The sequence below is a fragment of the Phalacrocorax carbo genome, chromosome 21 (assembly GCF_963921805.1).
Source record: "Phalacrocorax carbo chromosome 21, bPhaCar2.1, whole genome shotgun sequence".
Taxonomy (NCBI): Eukaryota; Metazoa; Chordata; class Aves; order Suliformes; family Phalacrocoracidae; genus Phalacrocorax; species Phalacrocorax carbo.
Genome location: NC_087533.1, coordinates 5881474 through 5903987, shown reverse-complemented (window position 1 = coordinate 5903987; position 22514 = coordinate 5881474). Strand labels below are relative to the sequence as shown.

General features: G+C 44.6%; 2 protein-coding genes across 3 annotated transcripts in view; one reads left to right on the top strand and one right to left on the bottom strand.

Moving 5' to 3' along the window:
- The window catches only part of CBL (Cbl proto-oncogene), a 569152-nt gene that overhangs the window by 269732 nt on the left and 276906 nt on the right, over positions 1-22514 (top strand). The gene's annotated exons all lie outside the window — the stretch shown is intronic.
- The window catches only part of NECTIN1 (nectin cell adhesion molecule 1), a 104187-nt gene continuing 97102 nt past the window's right edge, over positions 15430-22514 (bottom strand). The window contains exons 9-10 of one of the 2 annotated variants that reach the window (XM_064470944.1): positions 21418-21462; positions 15430-16009 (exon numbers count right to left, since the gene is read on the bottom strand). In XM_064470944.1, coding sequence (XP_064327014.1) covers positions 15791-16009; positions 21418-21462 — 264 coding nt within the window. In that variant the 3' untranslated portion in view covers positions 15430-15790. The remainder of the gene's footprint in view (positions 16010-21417; positions 21463-22514) is intronic. The other variant, XM_064470945.1, reaches the window with a different exon arrangement.

Below are 22514 nucleotides of genomic sequence, written 5' to 3'. Positions count from 1 at the left end.
TGTGGCACCAGTGAGTTGTAGCAGGCAAGTGTTGCTTTAGCTATTACACAATTCCCCAGTTGGGGTGGTTTTCACACAAAGGATTTCTAGCCAGGAAGAGCTAAAAATCTCCCTGACCTCATGTCTGCCAAGTTCTAGGCCACGAAGAGCCTCTCATGACTAGTCATCTAAAGACCAACTAAACAAATAACTACAAATACCGATTCAATTGCAACCTGCCACTTCCCAACTATTCAGTTACTTACTGACAGCCCATTCACAATTCACTGGGGATTTGAGGTGACCTACACAGCTCAGTTTTCCTATTTTACCTGGCCCTGCTTTAGCTCTCAAGAGGCACTTAACACCTAAATAAGTTTCAGAGACATATCTGGCCTTAGACCACTTGTCAATAATACAGGCTAATACCCTTTGCTCTGTTTCCATTTATAAGGCATGATTCCCATGTAAATGTTTCATTTCCTTCTGAAATTATTTTGATCGCTTCTGAATTTTTTATCTCTTTTTATTGCATTCTGGGATCATAATCCTGCTTTATGTCCTGGTATCTTTTGGATAGGCCAAATGCCTACATGCATTTGTTTTTCAGTCTGGCATTTTCATCTTGCAATTACTACACAAGCACAGTTCTGAGGGAAAGATTCATGGTGGAAATTAAGCACAAAAGACTAAATGCTCCTATTGAGCTATGAGCTGTTGTGTTGGTTTTTTTAATTTTTTAAGAGTATTTGAGTGGAAATAGTCCCTTTTTTGGTTTAGCTTTTACAAATCTCCTCTGAGGAACCATAGCAGCCTTCTGGAATATGAAAGAGAGACTTGTCTTTTTAAATAAAAGTGAGAAGGCGGAAACAAAATAAACCAAGGAACAGCTATATATCCCCTGAAATTAGCATCGTCACAGGCATTCTAGTAGAACTAACTTGGGAATGATGGTGTGACATGCACAGAAATGGGGGAGAGACTTTTTATCTCATCAGATCTGCTCCAAGGGTGGTGGTTTTACTCTACTCAAACACAGCCCCTGGTGTGATCTCTAGAGTACAGCTCTGTCAACACAGTGCTGAAGTGCTGATTTCGTGCAATGGGGGGAAATGGGCATCATTTGGTGTGAGGCTATATCCAAGAGAAGAATAATGAGGAGCAAAACGGGTGGGAAGGAAGTGTGGGTGAAAACTGGGCTTGGAGGAGATGAAAACGGTGCAGAAGGGAGAATGTGTATCTGGCGTATTGTGTGTGCCTGTGCTGTGAGAGAACAAGATCTAGTTTTCCATCTTTACCACATTCTGATTTGTAAAGCGAGGTCACCCAGCCGAGAGGATTGTTCTACTTACTGCTGGCTTCTGAAAAAAAGAAAAAACCAAGACCTTTCCGTAAAGGACCATTCTACAAATCCCAACATTAACTTGATAGTGCCTCACAGTGCCATGCAGGTTCTCCTGTGTTTTATTTTCTTTCATTAGAGAGCCACTTCTGCTCCCTTAGACTCAGGAGGGGATTTAACCTTCACATGCATGATTACTTGGTGAAAGGCCAGCTGAGGCGTCTAGTCTGCCCATTACATATGCATATGATCTTGATGTGTGCCTTGAATGGGTGCTGAATTTATACAATCAGCCTCTAATCAGATGTCCCTGAGGCATTACTAAAACATAAAGCACAGGACAGGCCTAGGGAATCCTAAAAGCACAGGCTTGGCATGATCAAACCTGTCTGTCCCTGTTACACTTCAATCCTGTCTTCCTGCAGTTCTTTCAAAAAAAGTACAGCCAACAACACAGTCATGTCCTTAGACAGACAAAGCAGCCACCGGTGCTATCTGCGAACAAAGCATGTGATGCTGATTGCAACATTTAAAGAGAAATCACTCCTCTCTAGCCCTAGGTCCACTCTACCAGCTCTCACCATTGGCAGAGGAGGTTCAATGGCAGCCCCCTCTTTTCCCTTTATCTCCCTCCCTACCACTGAAGCAAGTGCAATATTTCCACAACATCTTTGTCTGGGTTACAGCGTTACGGTTGTTATTAAGTTTGGATATTTTTATAGACTTCTCCACTTACAATATACAAGCATGCATACACACACGGCCCTTTTGCTTTAATTTAGTTCTCTCCTTCCCTGCACCCCATCAAGTGACTTCTAATAAATGACCGAATAAATGCATTCAGATAGTGCTGTAATGGAGAAAAATTCAGTGTCTAATGAAGAGATTGTTCGTAACCCAGGACTGTAAAGATGAATGATGGTGACTACAGTTTGAAAACTCCTTTTAGTTTAAAATATTGCTCCTTGGTAAGGAAAAAAGAAAGCACAAAGGAAAAAAACCCAATCCCGTATAGTTTTTACCAGGAAGGAACTGCATGCACACAGAACTGTCTCAGCCAAAATTGCTTCATACATCATAGACCAACACCAGGCAGATAATGGCAAACAAGTTCTGATCAGGGAGTGATTATTTCTCCGTGCCCCAAGCACTGATGTGCAGAGAACTGACTACAGCTTGATTTTCTTTAACTGAATTGACCTTTTGAGGTTGAAATTAAGAATGTGATCAAACTGGCCACTAAGATGAGGTGCCAACCTGAAGGAAAATTCATAAGTCAGTCCTTCCTCTCTCACGCTTATTTCTCCTCTTTGAAATAGCATTGTCTCTTTACATATTGTAGCTGTAAGTGCTTGTGCTTAAACAGAAAAAAAAAGGCTCTTGTCTTCCTGACCAGTGAGTGACAAATATCAAATTATCTCAAAATCATATTGCACCTGATGGAAATCTGTGATCAGATGAGTTATCAGAACTCAGACCCTGGCAGAAATAGGAAGCAGAGTGGAGGGAATTATGATGGGATCATTTAGTTTAGTATCAGTCTGCTGTCCCCCACACAAGTACCCGTCATCTCCTGTGCAGTTGCAGTTTTTGTGTGTTTGTTTTGCCAATTCAGGAGAAGAGTTATTCACACAGAACAAAAGGCAGGCTGCTATGACTGGTTTGGGACCAGAGGGGCATGCCAGGGGATGCATTTATAGGCAAGGCACAAGGCCTGCTAGCACAACACCCGCTGGCCAGGAATGTACAAGGAGTGCTTTTCCTTTTGGCCAGTCTTGCTCAGCCACATAGGTCCTTCAGAGAGGATATAAACCTCAGCAGACACCAATGGTCATCTGCTCAATGCCATCTGCTCTGTTATACCCCTCTTGTTGTTAACTCCATTTCCCTGGGCACCCCTTTGTTCTCTTTGCTTTGTTTTGCTCTGACTGTACTGCTGGTGCTGACGAATACATTCATGCTTTTCAGACTCACAAAAGACAACATGATCAAGTGCTCTGGCACTGGAGGTTTAGGCTAGAACAGGGGAGATGCAAAGGCAGGTCCTATTCCATGCCACTGCAATGTGATCACACGGGATCATCAATCAGCCCATTTGGCCAGGCTCAAACTCTTCCCTTCTCCCAGTATTTTGTCTAGTTAGGCCATGTGAGTTTCAGAACGGGGACACTGGTACAGACATAGTACAAACAACTAAACTCTGTCCACTAATAACAGAGCTGTGGGCACAACTCTCCTCCTCTCCTCTACCATTTGAGCCTAATTCAATGGGTCATCTTCCTTCAGTGTAAATGTAAAGCTAGAGTCATTCTCTAGAAGCCAATGAGCAGGAGCAAACAGAGAGTTAGACCCAGCCTATTCAGTGCCGATGGCTTTGAGATGGAGTACTGGGCTGCAGCTTGACCGTGTGCTCCAGTTCCGTACTTCTGCAGAGGCTGAAGGGGAGACAGTTTGTCGGCCTCTGTAATAATGCGGTCAAACTGTGCAGCTTTACTGCCTGACAGAGGGGAAGGTGGTTGTGAGTGGCAGGACAGGCTGAGCTGCGGGCTCTGGAAAGAGGGAAGCTGTCTGAAACTGCCCTTTCCTCTGCCCAGAACTTCAGCCTCTAGTGTTATTCTGCCAGTCAATACTGCAAGGGAAGAAATCAAGTTGACCGGGATTTTTGAAAGGTTCAGGGGTCTATAGCATGTCATTGCACCGGGCTGAGCAGTTACACAAAGTGAGTCCTGAGAGGGGAGTTCAAAGTAGGAAGCAAATAATAAAACAAGAAAAGTCAGGCACAGATGAATCCCCTGCCACTAAGATATCAAGAAGTCAAACTTTCACCTTCTATGTTTAAGACAGCACATTTAAATTAATTGAATGAGCCCCGATTTTCATGAAAAGCATGCTCTATGGCTGTTCATCTGAATCTTTGCTTCCCTCAAAGATGCTTTTGTGTCATTAATCCAAACTTGCATTGCATATACTCTCTCGTAAAGCAGTGAGACACACAAGACCCAGGATCTGCCACAGTTTGTTATTGAGCTTGTAATATGCAATTGCGGGAATGATTATAATATCACCAACTGAATTTCATCTGTCCCCACACATTCAGACATGCAAGCTGAAATGAACAGTGACAGGAAAATGTTCTTGTTTGCACACAAATACTTTAATAACTAGCAATTTCAGAAAGAGAAAAGTACAAGAAAAAGAAGCTGAAGGACAAAGAACTCACATATTAAATTCTACAGTGAAGTTAGCTCTTAAAAACAATATCACTGAGGCTTTCAATGTGCCCTGAAGAGTGGTAAAAGCAACCAAAAGGATTAATTCTCCCCCTAAATATCTCATCCAGTGACCACTACTTTGCATGCCTTTTAAGGCAGCCAGGAAATGATATTAATTTCTCTAATATGTGCAATGCCATAAGTTCTTTTTTTAATTATGATGATCAAAATATTGCTTAAAATTAAAGGCAGCTGCATTTGTTTCTGACGGATACCATAATTGCAATTGTAAATTGGGAAATGTAATGTTTCCTGGTGCTGCTGTGAGTAATGGTTCTGAAATCATTATAGATAGGTAGATATAAATAAACCAAGAGATCTGTGAAAATAGAGCACAAGCAAGCTAAAAGGGTAATTAGCAGAGCGAATAGAAACAGAGGAATCCAGTGCTCAAAAAAAAATCTAAAAATTCTGTGGAGTTCTGTGACTGTATTTGTAGTATTTTATTAAAAAAAGAAAATTGCTCTCCAAAAAGGGAGGAAAAACCTCCTAACAGAAAAAGAATTTATTTGAACTCTGGATTTACCGTGAAGTTCCTTTGCTGTCTTTTATACCATTCAGAGAAATAAATTCCTTCCCAGGAGATACTCAAATGCAAATGCCACAGATAGAGCCCTGTCCCTTTTGGTGTGTCCTACCTTTGGGCTTGACTTGAGCAATGCTTACACATTATACTGACTGCCCTGCTCTTCCCTGGGTATTAGCAGGTGAAAAGTGAGTGATCCTGCGGCTCTCTCATTGCTGGTGATGAAAAGACAAGTCAGGTCATTCAAACTAGCACAGAGGAGAATCAGCTGCCTCTTTTCACCTACTGCTTGTGAAGAGGGAATGTGAAGCTGGGCTTGGGCTCCTTGCCCCAGGGCTATGCCTCATCTGGGAAGCTGTTACCCTCAGGGAGAGGGATGGAGTGGCTTTACACCCAGGACGTATTTCTATTCCATACAGCTATGGAAGAGCTGAAAGTATTCAGAAAAGCCCTGAAACAGCCAGCAAGGTGCAGTTGACCTCTTTTTCTGTAACTGAATGCCCTCCCAAAACATAATGAGCCGATCTGGAATGGATATAAATCCAGAGGAATACACTATGCCTCCGTTCAAGCCATGGGGTAGAAAGCAAGCAGAACAACAGACACAGTTGCAAAAAGTGTAGCTTGTAAAAAGTGTGGCTTGTATTTGCCCTAGCCAATACCATTATATTTAGACTGTAGATGAAAGAGAGGAAAAGGTAAAACTAAGCTTAAAGTCTTGGCTCTTTTTCTTTTTTTTTTTCTTTTAGGGAAAAGAAAAATAAAGGTTTTCTGCTACTGAGGCCCTGGCAACTGGAAAATAGCCAGCTTAACAGCAACATTTATCAGTAGACCCTGAGATATAACAAGCAATCACACTCCAGCTGGTTTATCATCAATAAGCAGGGGTGGAATATTAGTAACAATTTTGTAGGTTTTAGAAAGTGAACACTGAAAAAAGAACAGTTGCAAATTGGAGACCTCAGACTGGATTTCCTGGTCCGCTAAACTCACTTGTTCAACAGCTCCAGGTGGTGTTGCCATGTAACTACATCATGAGAGCCATACTGGAAATTGTGGACTGAACTGACAACTCATTGAGTAGATAAACAGATGGAAATGGGAAAGTAGTCAACAGCTGTCCAAGCCCCTGGAACATCCCCAGATAGAAAGAAGCTATCACTGGACAAGCTGACCCTAGGGCTGGAATTGTTCCTAGAACAGGCAGAATGAGCAGGACACAGAGATCAAACACTGTCCTGAAGATACTTGCTAGAGATAAAATTAGAAGCATAGGGAACTGAAAAAAACTGTGGAGCTCTGGTGCTCTGGGGCAGACCAAACCTGGCTTTTACAGTTATGCCCACAAAATTTGCAAGCACAAGTAGAGCTAAAATCATTTAACATCTGCTGAAGAAATACATGTTCTTGTATGTGTAAGAAGACACTTTGACCTTAACTGAAGCAAAACCAGGCACCAGAATTTGACTACCCAGGCAAAATTCCAAGAAAAGCCAGTCCACCCCATTAAGTTGATTACCAAGAAACACTTTCCCTCTACTGGGGGCAGGCAGAGAAGGCTAGAGACTTCTCAGGGTTCATTAGAGAAATGGGGATCATTATTTTCCTTTTTCAGCTCATAGAATCACATCCTGAAAGGGTCTTTTGGCAGCTAGAAATGAACTTAACAAGGACACTGACCAATTGAAGAGCCGTTGTGGATTCTATAAACAGTATTGATTTTCACATTCACAAAGAAATGAATTAGATACCAGTTGTATATGAACTAAGCTGTTGTCTCTTGTACACAGTGTGTCTTACTACCTGTGTGAATAGAAGTAGGTCTGCAAAACACTGGGTGCCCTCAAGGGAAAAAAAGGTTGAGGAGGGAGGGAGTACAGCTGTGGGATTAAAAAGGTTGTCTCCAGTCTAAGTCCTCTGCTATTGTCAGCAAGCACCTTAGGGAAGGCCGCTGCTCAACTAATCAGGCTGCTGTATAAAACCATAGGGAAACAGACTTAAACTCCATGATTGCCATGGTGTTGATGTACATCCTAGCTAAAGGGGACCAGAAGAGAGAGAAAGTGGTCAGTACCAAGTGAATAATGTGAAACCGGACTCCCCTCTGCTTCACGGGACTTTTCACTTGCACAAATCCAACTGCATATTTATTCTTGTGCTTGACAAATGACAAATTAGACATGTAGGCATCGAGAATCACTATCATCTCTGTGCAAGTCACAATGACCTTTCCCTTCCAGACCTTCAAAACTACCGTTCAGGGCAGTCATCCATCTCTGGGAGACAGAGGGATGCAGAGGTCCTTGCGAATGGACAGGATACCAGTGCTGTGTCCCCTCCTGTGTTGGCCACATTTGACAAGGGCAGACCTGAGAACCATGACAAATGACATGACCCATCTCATAAAGCTCTATCTCATACTCTAATCTTCATCACCACCATCACCAAGAAGAGCTCAGACACTGAATCCAGGGCTAGTTTAATCTTCTGCAGGCCTGTAATGACTCTGAACCCTCTGTCTAACGTCACTCAGCATGACTGCTTAATTGCAGTAATTATGGAGTGTGGTAGAAGCCTGCACAGATTGAAGGAGGCACTGCACTCAGGAAATGGATTCTCTGTCAGTCGGGTCCATTAGGAGGTCAGCCTGCCTGTCACTTCCATCTCCTGTGGCAGCCTATGCTCACGTCTGGGAGTTTGGGAGGCCTGTCTGAAACATGGTGGGCTGGACCCCGTGTCCTAGGCAGGAGACCTGCATCTTCTCTTCTTTCTTCCTTCCTTCCCTGCCATTCCCAGGGCTGCTTTTACACTCAAAGATCAGGCCCAGTGAAAGACCACTCCTGGCTACTCGTTAGAAGAAGACAAGGACAGTGCTTGTTAGAGAGGTGTCCCTGGGGGAGATGGTGGCAGCAAGGGCTCCTGTCCTACCATCACCCTCCATGAGAATGGAAATGCTTATCATAGCTTTACCACTGAGTCACAGGGAGTCTACGTGGGACTTTACAGCTGGCTTAGCCCTCCGCCCCAAGAGAAAGCATATGGAGAACCAACACAGAGGAGATATCAGCAGGATACCATTACTCCCACCCCAAATGCATAAGCCAGGATGGCCTTTCCAGTCAATGGCATGTTGAGGGAGTGATTAAAGCTTGCCCTCAAAATAGGTGGAGAAGCATCTCACTCCTGACTATGACCAGCCACCTAACCAGGTCGCCTTAGGTCAAGTAGCGTAAATCCTCTCTGCCCTGTTCTATGAGTGGCTTCCGCGGGCTTGCAGCACCTCCGTACCAGATGTGAAGCCAGACCTCCCGAGCACTGGTGCAAACCTTTCCCCACACCACTAAACACGTTCTTCTCAGTCCTGATCCACCCTGGCATGTAGCCCGCCTGCAAATATTCCCTTGGCTGCTCTCACTCTGCTAGTCACACCTGATCTTCCCTGAACTGTAACAAAACGCATTTCACGCTGGGCCTGCACCAGGGGTGCTGACCTTTCCAGTCCTCGTGTGGTTCAGAAACACCTTCCCTGCTTGGTGTGATACTCTGTAGGAGCACACAAGACTTCGTTCACACTTCAACAGGCGACGCTGAGCGTGGCCAAGGGACATGGATTAGAACCTTCCCCCAGCCAGGACAGAAATAATCCTGGCCCCACACCACTGCACTGAGGAAGAACTCTGGCTCTGAGTTAATGAACCATAAATTCCAGCTTAATGAGTTTTATACTGAGGAGAATAATTAATGTAATTAGTACTGATATGAAAATGATGGTACTTGAGCCTGGATTACAAGGGGGAGGGGAATCTGGGGGTGGGAGGAAGGTTGGAGAAATTTCATTCCGTCTATGGTGCTATTCACCCAGAGGAACAGGGCTGGATGCATTCTTGGCAGGCTTTAAAACCTCACCTCCCATCCACCTCAGAGGGAAAGAAAATAGAGTATGACAGTATAGCAAAAAAGAGATCAGGCATCCCTGTTTACAGCAGAGATGTGGAATCTTTAATGCAGCTCTTTCCTGTGCTGTCCTTTAATTTGCAGCTCCCCCACTCCACTCCACTCCGTACTTGTGGTATATCATCTGCCCTCCATGGTGCCTATTTTTTGCTTCCGTATGAAAAGCTCTTTATAAAGGATAAAACAATAGCTTTTTAGCTATATAAGTATTTTGATATGTTTTATATATTTAGTGCCATCCAAGAGGTAGTAATACTGATATTTTAGTTTTATACAAATAGATCAATAAATAAATTTCTACATACACATAAAGTGACGCAGCAGTAGGTATTGTGTTCTGAGTAAGGCACTGATCATTATACATTCAGCGCTGGAGAAAGAGACCTCAAAACTCATCTTAAGTGCTGACCTGCTTGCACATCTGATAACTGTGGGGAAATAAAAAAGCAGGAATGGATGTGTTTCACAGCACCTCTGTTTGAGCGGGCATCTTTCCTGCCTTATCTGTGCAGTGTCTCCGATACTAGCCTGGGTGTTTGTGTGCATTTTCAACTCAGATGAACAAAGCTCTAGCTGAGCAGTGGTGGGACTCTCCATGCAAATGATACCTGCGTTATAAACTGCCATGCAGGAGGTAAATCCAGATTCTTTTCCCCTGTTCAGAAAGTACATACAGTCCTGGGGGGAGATGCCACATTCCAGAAATACAGCATAAACTTGTCTGTCTTCATGCAAAGGGAGGGTAGCATTGCCAGCAGTCTGCTTTCACCATCCTGCACTAGTGCTTGGATCTGCATACTATCCTGGGCCACACTGGCCCTGAGGATGAGTTGTGGCTCTCCTTGAACTATTCTGAGAAACAACCAAGAGAAACTCGAGTTCTCAGGAAAATGTGCCGTGGTCATGACAGCTTACCTCATGCAATCCAATAAACACATACCTGGTAATGACCAGCCTTGGCTGCTGCTAACACAGGCTGTATTCAACCCACTGACTGCAAGACAGAGACCCTCTTACCCTCCCTTCGTGACCCCCCACCCGGCCCTCTGCCATTTGCTGGCCCAGATCTGTGGCTACATTTTTCCGAAATGTCTTTATCCAGAGGCAGAGGCTCTGTCCTTGTGCAGTGGAGCTTTTTTATTAAAAAATATCCTGGGGATTTTTCATTCTCAGGGTTAGTGGCTTGTGCTAAAAATTCTGTAATGGTGTATTGATCAAATGTGTCTGACAGGGCACCTCCTAAGTAAGCATGAGCTGCATGTTCAGCTGGACCGGACTGACGCCCCCACGTGTGCACGCATGCTTGCACATGCACGCGCCAATGTGTCTGTCTGCATATAGCTCTTCCGCCCACTGCGGGATGTTGGCATGCTCACCAGGGCAGGCAGGCACAAGGGCAGGGGTCTGCCTGTTCAGCAAGGTGAACCCATAGAAGCAGATTGCCAGGCTCACACATAACTCCCTGCAAAGCCTGTGCAGCCTCCTCTTAGAGCAAGCAGTGCCCGGAAGGAGGAAAGGCAGGATTCCGGCTGGGAAGCCCTCATCCTGCAGCCTGCTGGCCTCTCCTCTTCCTGCCATGGATCCCAGACTAAGCCTGAGCTGCTGAGGCTGTGGAAGCGTGCAGCCAGGCTGGGGCTGTGCCACCAGCACCATGGTCACCTGTCCCTGGGGTACTGCCCACAGTCATAGGGCTGCAGAGGAACCCCCACCCCAGACAGGAGCACTTTCCCCAGACCACTTGCTTCTCTCTTTTTTAACCAGAGGACCTCCTTTAAAGACAGGTTTTTCTTCTCTTGCCTGTTTCTTGTGTGAATCCAGCTATTGCTAATCCCAGATTAACCAGGGAGCACTTCCCACCAGCTGGTGCAGGGCCTGGTCCTGCCCGACCGAGGTACATTTCATCGCCATGTGCTGCTGGTGAAGAAACATCCAGGACACTAGCCTTTGCCTGCTCACTGCACCATGATTCATGGGCGCCAGCAAAGCATGTAATTAAGCCGGAGCAGAGGAGCAGTCTCCTTCCCCCTGCATTATGGTTGGGGCAGAGGGGTTCTGGGCCTTCTGTCCCTCTCAGAGAATGTACACGCAGCACACCAGAGCGCAGCAGGGGCTGCCTAGCAGTCCCTTGCAGCAAAGGCAGCTGCAATGCATTTGTTGTCTTAAAATATTTTTCAGTGTCCACCTTCATATGGAACCAGAAGCATTGATTGCCTGCAGAAGGAAATCAGGGCACTTGCAAGAGAAGCGGGCTAGAGAGGAGTGGGCCTTGGGGGTGACTTCACCTGTATCTTCTCTAAATAGCTGCTCACCCAGAGGATTGTCTGTTTGTAACTCTGAATCTACTCCACCCACCTACATAGGGAGGCTGGGAGGAGGCTTCCCCAAAAGGTAACAAGTAAAACAAATGAAGTGAAAGAGGCATCTCTCATAGAGCATTGGGGCATCATAATTATGTTTGTATTGCTCCAATGGCAGAGCTATAGTAGTAATGTGCACCAGGCATCACCTTGCAGGTCACCTGAACACTGCTTCTCTGTTTACATTTAAGTCCCATGTCCCCGCCCGTGCTACAGACAGTGAAGGATGCAACAAGAAAGGTGGTTAACCTAGTCCTGAGGACAGCCTTCCCGAACAGGCAGAACTCAGCCAGTAAGTCCTGGGGCCCAGTGTGAAGGCAGGAGTGCACGTGTGTGTCTGTACATTTTGGGGTGTGAATGTGCGAGGAAGATGGATGTAGCGAACAACTCAGGAAGGAGTCAGCACTGGGAGGAAGGAAGAGATCAAGCACCTCTCACAAGTTTCACAGCTATGAGAGAAGTTTTACAACTCTTCTGTTCACTTTTATTTAAGTTCTGTGATCAGTCTTTTCCATCGGCAAGAGCTCTTGTGTCAGTGCCACCAATATATGGACCAGAAATTATGGCATTTCACCCCAGTAACAGGAAGAATGGCTCATGTCTCACACCAGTAAGACACAGAATAAAACACCAGTTCCTCCCTCCCACTACTAGCCCACTGGATGCATGACCACACTGCACCAGTTTCCAGTTCAACCTGTTCAGCAGTCTCCACCCAACAATGTTACTGGATGGCTCTGTTCCCGGAGAAGGGATCTTTTAAAATCAGTTTCCACCATGGCATGAGAACACCTCTCACTAGCATTGCTGCAGAAGGATTTCTGTGCCTGCAAGGTCACCGCAGACATAGGTAGCCTTATCATAGAGCAAAGCCAGTGTTAAGCCTGTGGCAACAGGTGCAGCAAAGTTTGGAAAGAGCCATTAGGCAAAGATTGTGCAACTGTACGGAAAGGGAGAGAGGAATAAGAGCCCTGAATCAGAACCATTTCTTAATGCAGCTTTGTAAAACCAAAATGATGGACCTGAATCTCACCATCTCTTTCTTCAGGGGTTTTCCCCCTTTTCCTAGGGTACAAAGGAATTTGGTGGTGTGCGGAGACTCTCTTTTGCCATTTTTTTGAGACCAACCTTGTTCTTAAGAAGAGAGAACATTAAGAGGCAAAGAGAACCGAGACATTCCTAAGCTTAACATATGTGCTGGCATAAGTCAAACTACTGCTTTGAATTTAGGATTTTCTTGGTTTTTCACTTTCTAAGGAAGATGGAAATACTTCTGCTTTGCTGAAAAGCACAGTAAAACTATTCGTGGCAGTCGTCTTTAGGCAGCTCAAATTCAAATCTGCACAAGGCAACTAGAGTTTCTCTATAATGCCACAGTCTGTATCTCTGCCTTCCCCTTCCTCATCAAAGCATTGTTCCTCCAGCCGTGGGCAGCAGAGAAAACCACCTGCAACATGTTCTCTGCCTCCTCTGGCCAAGAACCATTTTATCTAGCTTGTTTCCCTATGTATTTGAAAACCTGATCATATTCCACTTTTCATTTAAATTCTTAGATCTTTTTGAAACTGCATCAGGTGAAGGCTCCAAATCAAATCTACTTTAATTGCTGCTGTGCAGACAGCATCCTGCTATTACAGGCATGAGAATAGGGAAGCATGTAATTGACTTCTGCTTGCTTTTTCTCCCTGGTCAGTGGTGTTGGGTTGATTCCAGGATGTCAGAAACCCCTGGGTTTTCCAGCACCTCGTTACATTTCCAAAGAGAGTGACTAAAGGCAGATTTGGCAGACTCCAAAGCATAGTTCCCTTGCTGGGTTGAATGTGGTAGCTGTGACTTCAGTTCCGAGCACAGCCAATTTCCAGCTCTGTGGTAACCAGAAAATACCCCAAGGTATCTTGACTAAAAAACAAGAGAGGTAAATACATTATATGAATCAAGACATGTAGCACTTGAGTCTTTTGGTGTAAGGAAGTGACTGGCTGAATTCTCTGGAGTCTGGCAGAAGAAATGTGAATCCAAATGACGTAAAAAGGGTTCCATCAGTCAAGACCAAAAGAATGGTATTGGAAAAGTTGTTTCATACTCTACGGCTATGTCTATAGTCCTCTGATCCTCCGGGAATGAGAGCGCTCCATGCTCTAGCACATACAAAAGCTGCTATGCCTGTTAGAGGTACTGGCCATTTCAGCTTGGACAAGAAATACATCAGTGCCCTTTCATCCACACCAAGCCAAGCAGAGCAGGTCACCCAGCTGATACAACAACCTGTCAATCTAGTGGGAAACCACCTCCCGGCAGGAACCACCTCCCCACATTGTGCAGCCATTTCCTACCACAGAGATGAGATCTTGTCCTTGCGACCAGCTACCATGCTGTCTCCACAAAGCACAAAGTGGCAACATGCACCGGAGAAGCAGGGGAAGGGGGGTGGAAAAAGTTGGTTTTCCAAGGGTGTGTTGTATGTTATGCAAGGGCCCAGCGGGATCAGTGTGTGTGGCTTCATCCTCACGCAGTGCAGACTGTACTAACTGAAGTATAAACTTCTCTCTTATATACAGATCTATATTATTATTATATTAGCCTGCAGGGAATCCACGAGGTAGTGTGAACACAGATGTGCTTCTCTGTGGAGGAAGAGGGACAAGCAGGGTGAGTCTGGAGGCTGCTTTAGGTGATAGGAACACAGAAAGTGCATAGAACAACTATAGCTCTTTAGATTCAGATATACAAAAATAAAACGGTGCCTTGGTCTGTGTGGCATGGCAGGAGCAGGGCTAGTAGCATCCAACATAGTATTCATACCTCCTCTTATGGGGAGGCTTTCATCTTGATGGTAGTTTCACTTCTTATTTGTACAAGTAGCACTGAAACATTGTTTGGTGTCTGGGCAGCAGGATAATGATGTGGTCCCCATCTCTCCCTCCCACACGCACTTTGCTCAAACATCCTTACGGTTTCCAGAGTGACGTTAAGTGTGCAATGTCTGCAGAATGCCAAATACCCAACCCGAGACAAAGGAAAGTAAATGCCCATTGGCCGAGAAGGATTATCCCCTTGTTCAGAATTGTCCCAGCTGCCATCTCTTCTATGCCATACCTGAGTGAAGCAGATGAAAGTTATCCTTGAAACCGAGCCATTATATTCGATGTTCATACCTCTTCTTTGCTTTTACATACATTTAAGCGTATATCTATAATTGTTTTTCATCTAATACAGGTGAATACAAATGCGATGTGAAGATAAATTCCCTTTTCTAAAACACTTTGTGGTCACAGGAATGTACATGTTTGGATTTAAACACACACACACTTTCCAATAGCAAAAAATTTGTAGCCCCAAACCTAAGATGCTTTTAAAAAAGTTAAAAGGCCAGATTCCTCTATTGGCTTTTATCCTTCATTAGGAGCAAGAAGATTACCTGAAATCATGATTTCTTCTTTATATTCTGCCTGAGTTCATTTTAAAATTCCAATCAACAGATGCAAGGAAGAGAGGGGGAAAAGCTAGTGGGGGGTCATGTTAGGCTTTGAAAAGGAAAATTAGAGAGAGAATGTTTGTCTTTCTAATTTTTCCCCCCCTTGGGTTTCAGGTTATAAGACAGTTATTTAAAGGATGCTTTCTCCAAATGTGTTGGCTTCAAAATATGTCCCCATGCCATCTGGATTTAAAAGAGTCAATCCAAGAGATTGGGAGTGGGAGCAGGAGAGAAAAAAAGGACAGAAACAAAACCCCTAAACCAAGCGTTTTTCTCTGTTCTTGGGTTGGTTTTCAGCATCTTTCATTATAAGCATCTTATTATTTTGTTCAGCAATCTTGACTGTTTAGCTCTTCACAACAGTGATTTCCTATCGCCACTGCCAAGGGGGAAACAAATTTCTCCAAAGGAGGGAAAAAAAAAAGATACAGCCTCAGATTTAAGCACTGGGTGTGCTGTAAAACTTCACACAAGCTGGAACAAGGGCTGTGAAAATCCACACCCAGCTACTTTGGTGCACAGTGTAGAAATTGACACAAGGGAACCTACGGACATTTAATCAGGTTGGACACATCCCATCCAATACAGGGCAGCTGTCACCCACATACACATGCATACACATAGCCAGCTTAATACAGGAGGGCCAGGATGAGAAAAGAAGCGAGTACTGAATGAGACGTGGGCAAAGGCAGAGTGTTCCCTTGAGCATTAGCAAGCCAGGCAGATACTTAACCTAATCATGTCAATTACAATTGCACCAAAATTTAGAAATCAATAAATAAAATAGGCAATGGCAAAGGGGGGATCTAAAAGGCCTTGGTTGTTGAGCAACAGGATCAGGAGAAGTGAAAAACATTAGCTTCTTCATTTTGCTCTGTTGACACTTTAAACATACTGTTCCTTAGGACAGATGTAAGGAGCCCGGGAACCGGGAGTTGGGCAGCAGAAGGAGATGTCAGAATGATGAAGATAAAGATCTTGTGGGAGGTCTGACAAGGGGGTATAGACATGAGGGATCTTCTCCAGATATCGATCTTCATGTGAGTAACAGTGGTTCAGGTAATCACTCGCATTCGATATCTCTGAGTGACACTTTCCAAAGTTCTGTAAGTAGAGACAAAAGTCAATGGGTGAAAACTCTGGGATCATTGGCCATAAAACATACAACTCTTCAGTTCCTTGCTGAGACACACATATAACAAATAGGATGGAAAATTAAACAGTTCTGCTTATGGCTTCAGAAAAATAGAAACTCAGGTGCTAAATCCTCACATTTCAAAATTTTTGTCTCACTTCCCAAAATATCCATATTGCTGATGAATATGTATAGATTTTGCATCGTTTGCCCCTTGTCTGTAAACACTCTGCCTCTCTGGATAAAATAAGCAGTCGCCTAAGAAAGAACAGGTTTTTTTCAGTCTTCCTAGCTCTCCCACACCTGAGGTTTGAAATAGCAGTGCTTCTATGCATCATTAATCTAATCCAGGCTCATTCTTTTTCATTTAAAGGGCACATATGTCTGACCAGGGGCTCTGGAGGCAAAATAGGTTATTGTGTCTAATGTTTACCTAGTAGATAGGAGTGCATGTACTAAGCTTTACCTGTGTGAGCAGTTCCACTGAAAGCCCTGGGGCCAGTTTTGTAAGTCAAATCAACTACAGAGAATATAAAACACTTCCAAGATCTAGACTGCTCTGCGGTCCCATGATCTTCCCTCTGATGGAGTGTATTCTTATGGATGCTTTGCAAAATCTGATTATTCTTCTTTAAGTGCTAAATGAAAGGAAAACCCCTCAGAGTCCAAAGTACTTTGATGTCTATTGAGATAATTTTGCAGAGGTGTGGCAAGCAATACTGTAGAAACACTGCTTGTTCGAATGCAAAAATCGCAGAGTCCCTTTTTCTCTCAGAAAGCTCCATGCAAACAGCAGCAACTGGAAGAGAGACCCCCGCCCCACCCCCGCTTATCCTGGTGTGCCTGCAGGGGACGCTCCTGTAAGCCCACAGGAGGGCAGAGCTTTTCCACAGCCCAGGAATCTGGCTCCCCAGAGGGTGGCAGCAGATGGGAAGGATTCCTCCCTGCTCACAGACCCTTTCCTCCGGTTTGAAGCCCTGCAAGATGACCCAAGCAGGAGGGACATCTAGCGAGGACAGTGCTTTTTGTCTTTAAAACCAACCCATATTCATAGGCTCTCACCAAGGGCTAATCTCTTCTCTAAGAGAGAGCAAATGCACTGGCAATCACCTTTTATGCCTGTGGTTTGAACTGGGGCTGGTTGTAGCAAGTAACTTGCCCTTGAGCCCTTCCTTGTTCTCTTTCAAAATACCAGAAACAGTCTGTTTAGTGGAAAGGACAGGATTTGACCCTGAGGAGAAAATGCCTGAAGGAACAGAACAATCTACTCTGCTCATGTGCTGCCGGTTCCTGGATAAATATTTCACCAGGATGCTTTAAAAGATCATATAGAAAACAAAGCGTCGACAATAATGTATTGATGGTTCAGACTGCTAGAAGAGACAACAAGCAAGTTGGAGGGCTGCACAGTCTTAACACAATTTCAGGAACAATCTCACTAAGAGCAACGAAGGCCGCTAGAGGACAGAAAGTTTGTCTGAGCACCAGTAAAACAGCAGCAATGCTAAGGTCAATGTGATTTTCATTTCCCTTTTCTTGGCAAAACTGTACATCCCACCACTTAAGCTTTTAAAAGTCAGTGAACTCACTGGGCCAGATAGCAAAGAAAAATAGGCTCTAAGCCCCTTCTATTTAGAATTGCTGTGTTGGTATCTGAAATTTGGGTGGGCCATTCCCACAGCTACCTCATGAGGTTTTTGTCCACTTCTAGCTTTTAATTGCAAAATGAAAAGGTAGAGACGTGCTGTGCAGCATTGTAGCTGTTTAACTGGAGGAACCCAAGCAAAGGGACATAAGGATGCTTCACTAACTCTACCTTACCCCTTACAATCTCTTCCTAGCTGCTTTAGGCAGCCCTGACCTACAGCTCACACGTTCCCAGGAGGGAGCTATATGTACACCGAAAGTTTAGTCTTCCACAGAATTCAAGGCTCAGATTTACACTGCACCATGCACGACCCTGTGGCTGGAAAACTGGGCAGGCAGTGGCAACACATACTTCAAGCCTGGAGGCAGTTATCTTCATACAAATTCTATAGCATAAACAGGGATCCATACCATAGGGGAAGGAATGAACAAAGAACAGCTGATTGCTATTCTTCTGATTGCATCAGCTGATAAAAAGGGATAAAGAAGGGCTAACAGCTAGGGAGAGTGTAACCAAGTATTGAGTGAGTGGGGGACTTCTGACTGTACAGTTTACTCTCAAGAAATCTCAAACACTATAGAACTCCTTTCCATACCTGCAACTGGGGGGAAAAAAAAAAAATTAGCCATGCTCTCCTCCTGTTTTATAGAGGTAGGTAATTAACTGATAGCTCAACTTTCTGGATAAAGCTAACCTGAAAGAGGAGTTGTCTCAGTGGTTGAACTTTAGTGAGACATAACAGGTAAGAGGGTCTCTTAGCAAGGTTAGCAATCTATTATCAATTACATGGGCAGGTAGGTTTATCTGCTTTTTGAGCATGCAACAGAGAAGCATAGGACTTTGTAGTAATATGTGCACTGAAAAGGTCTAATAGGCAGAAAAGAAAGAGATTGTTGGTTAATATAAGTAGATGTCTTGTGTAAATTGAGCTGGTTGTTAGCATCCAACACTGAAAGAAGCAGAAGGGGTCATGAGGTAGTATTTTATGGGCTGCCTGTTGACAATATACTGGGTCAGCAAAACCTATTTCTTTCTGTTTATCAGTCAGTTCATATGGGCATGAAAGAAGGGCTAGAGAAAATAAGTGCAATTTTGGCAGAGCTTCTATTTGGCCAGGTGAACATGAACAAGCTCTCCTTTTCTTTCTGGCCAGTGTTTTGTGCTTACTCCTCACAGGTGGGAGTGGGGCCAAAGCAGGTCGGCTGGAGAATGCCAGCATCATCTCAAAGGGAAAGACTTCCCTGTCTCCTTTCACCTTTCTTCAGCACGTGAAGCCAGGAGTCACATTGCTCCGGCTTTGTTCCCCAATCTCATTTGTAAGTAGTGAAAGGGAAGGGAACAATATCAGTCTGATATTTTTTAACATATGTAGCAGCCAGTGCCCCTTGACTTCCTTCCCCAGTCCCACTGTGACTTTTCCCAAATCTAATTTATCTTTAACAAAGTTTGAAATTAAATTAGGGATAATGAACTAATTAAATTGAACTGGCACACAGTTCTGCCACCTTCCCCCACCTGCCTTCTCCCACTTGCCTTTGTTTCCAGCATGACTCCATACAATTCTTCATTATCTGGGTTACATCCTCCCCTCTCAATTTTATTTTCAAGAGCTTGATTAAAGGGGTTGTCAGCAATCTACCCATTTCAGACAGCCTGGAAGATTACCTTTAAACAGTCTTTATTTGGCTGAATTAGAGAGCATTCATTTCTGCCATGACTTATTCTCAACCTTTCTCCATCCCCTACACAGCTGTTCCAGCTTTGCTTCTATTTGCAGGTAATTTCTTTGGTAAAACTAGGTGTGCTGCAGACAGCTTTCCCTCCAATTTAACTGTATACTATACTTTTAATCATCCCTAAATAATGAGTTCTAACTGGTCTAAAAGTGAAAAACTCCTTCTCAGGGTCCTGAGGATTCCTCTGCTATAATTTCCTCTGGAAAATATGAAGACTCTATTACATGAGAGAGTTGGACAGATACTGCTACAGAGGACTGTGGTTTCTGCTATTGCTCAAAAGCCCAAGAGCCAGTTAATAACCTCTCTGCCCCTACCCTGACCCTCTCCATCAGTTGGCTTTGAATTTTGGGATGCAGCACAGGCTGGTGAATAGAAAGAAGCGGTTTTGTTTTGTGACAGCAAGAGAGGACTGTTGTCATTGTGTGGACCAGCCAGTGGAGAGCATGTAGGTGTTGGAAGATAGAAAATATATATAACAGAAGCCAAAAACAAGCACATTTCAACATGGTGTTGGGAGCCTCACATCCTCTCCTCCCTGTTTCTAAACTCCCTGCTCAGCATTTTGGTGCTGCTTTTCAACTTCGAAGTGTAGCCACAACTTTAGTTATCTCTCGGCATGCTCCTGCTCTGTTTGACGTGTTATCTATGAGGGAGCTCCTGGAACGATTGCTGTCCTGAGTAAAGAACAAACATTAACATATTAGGGATGAGCAGGAACCAGTGGCCCTGAGCTTGCTTTTAAGAGTGGCGGACTTCTGTGAGGACAAAACTGAGGGCAGGTGGGACAGAGGGGCTTACCCCTGGGTTCAGAAAAACAAAAGGCTGAGAATGAGAAAGGCTGAAATTTCTGAAGTATAGGGTAAGGAGCTCTGGTGATGAATACATCCACAGACACATGCAAATATTACTTATGCAGAAAACTTGCTTATAAAGTTGCATTCCTTCTTACAGCATGCTTTTAACTCTTTCTCTCACTGTCTATAGTACGTACCCATTCTGCATTCCTATAGCATCTTAGACCATTACTCTTAAACATTTCCCTCCATTCTGTTTCTTTCCTGCATCCTTCTCTCTAACCTTCTGGAGTAAGGGCAAGACTTGTTTTCATTTACAAATGGGAAACTAGTAAGGAATCACATGAGATCTTTCCTTTATCTCTGCTGAAAATTGGAAATGGGGCTATTGACGGGGGGTACTCAGGCAACCTTGTGTTGATCGGAAGGAAATCAGGAACCAAGTCAAGGCTGCTACTTTGATGGTTCTCCAATATCCCCAGTTCAGTCTGCACCAAACGTGTAACTGGTGCAGGTTTTATAGAGGCATTCAGCAAGCTGAGCTGGGAATCTGAACCCTGGTCAGTAATTTGCTGGGGTTTTGGTGCAAGTCTCATGGCTTTGAGCTATTCTTGCTGTAACAGGGACAAGAAATTCCCAAACAAAACTGAGAGCCAGAGAGTGGGGAGGTGAAGGGGGAGGAAATAATTTTAAAAGCATTAAAAAAAAATAATCGCCCTGATCTGTGGTGTGCCTTAACAGGGAGATCTTGTGGTGGTGAGATTACACCTTCAAAGCGCCATATGACTGGCTTTATTTTTACTTCAGAGAAACTGGGAGGATTTCCAAATTTGGATTTGGAGGATTACTGTCCTTTTGGTGACGACAAAATCCCCCAACCTAGGGAGGACAAGGTGATACCTCCCAAGATGCATTAGGGAGTGCTTGCCTTGTTTGTAACAGTGGGAGTAGTCCTCCAGTGCAGCCCAAGAAACTGTTGGGAATTAAAGGTGAAAGTGTAAAGGAGGGTGACTGCTTTCAACCACATCTTCCTCTGGGCTGGTGTTTTCAACCTCTCTCTGTGTGCAAGAAGCTGGCAGCGCTGCTGCCTGTTGGTGACAGGCAGGCAGGTGACTGGGAGCTGATCAGCACCTCTCTGCAGTGACAAACAGATCCCACACCAGAATGAAGAAAAATGAAACTCATCCAAAACTTACTGTCCAGTCTCGCTCGTTACGTCTACGAAGACCTTGATCCTCATTCTGGGAGCAGGGGTGGGTGAGACATCACAAGAGAGAGAGGTTACCGTTCTGGTCCGGGCCAGGCCTGCTGTAGACACTTACCTAGAAAGGCTTTTGCAAGGTAACTACAAGGCTGCTTCCAACACAGGAAAACCAGGGACCACAGGGATAAAAGCGAACTGAACTAACCCTGGCACACCTTCCACCCAGGTGTTTCTGCTCCACCTTCACGTACCTGTTAGCATGGATGTTCCTAGTCTGCAAGGAGGCACTACGTCAACAGGGCTGTCCAGTGGGACTTCTTTAAAAAAGCTGTTTTTCTCCTGTTTATCCTCCTCCATGGAACTATTCCTTTCCTTCCCAGGGGTCCAATTCCCCTGCCCTTTGATATCGTTCTCCAACCTGCCTCTGTCCATCCTCAAGCTACTGCTTCTCTGTGTGCCTACTCTGATCTACCCTGGGTGACAGGGGAGGGATTCAGTGAGCTGCAAAGCACCTCTTCTCTCCCTTTGCTCTCTTCCTTGTCTACCTACACTTCTCCACACCTCTTCATTGTGCACCCCTGTGGGTCTGTAGCCCCATTAAACCCACAGCCCCTTCCTCCCATTTAAAAGGCAGCACAGTAAAGGGGAAGGAGCAAGACAGAAGCTGCAGTCACTACAACTCAGGGAATACATAGGAGTGAGGGAGAGTTGTAGCCAGGGAAGGGGCTGCCAATGGCATTTCCTTGGCCAATAACTCTTGGCATCTCCCAACAAATCTCCCAAGGGGTGGGAAAGGAGAATTGTCTCCCTTTCAGACAGGGACCTGGTGGCTTTAATACCTGAGAAAAGGGTATGATTATAGGTAAGGGAATGTAAGAAGAGCTGAAGCTGCCTCTTTCCACTGCAAACACAATTCCATATCAAAGGTATGGTAGATGGAAAGGCCCACAACAACCACTTGTAGGTTTAAATGCAAGCTGAGTCCTAATCAGTCCATGCCACAGGACCTGAGCTTGAAGGAGCTTGATGACAAAGTGGTCAGGCAAGCATGAGAACAGGGAAATGGTCAGGTTTGGTCTCTAATTTTGA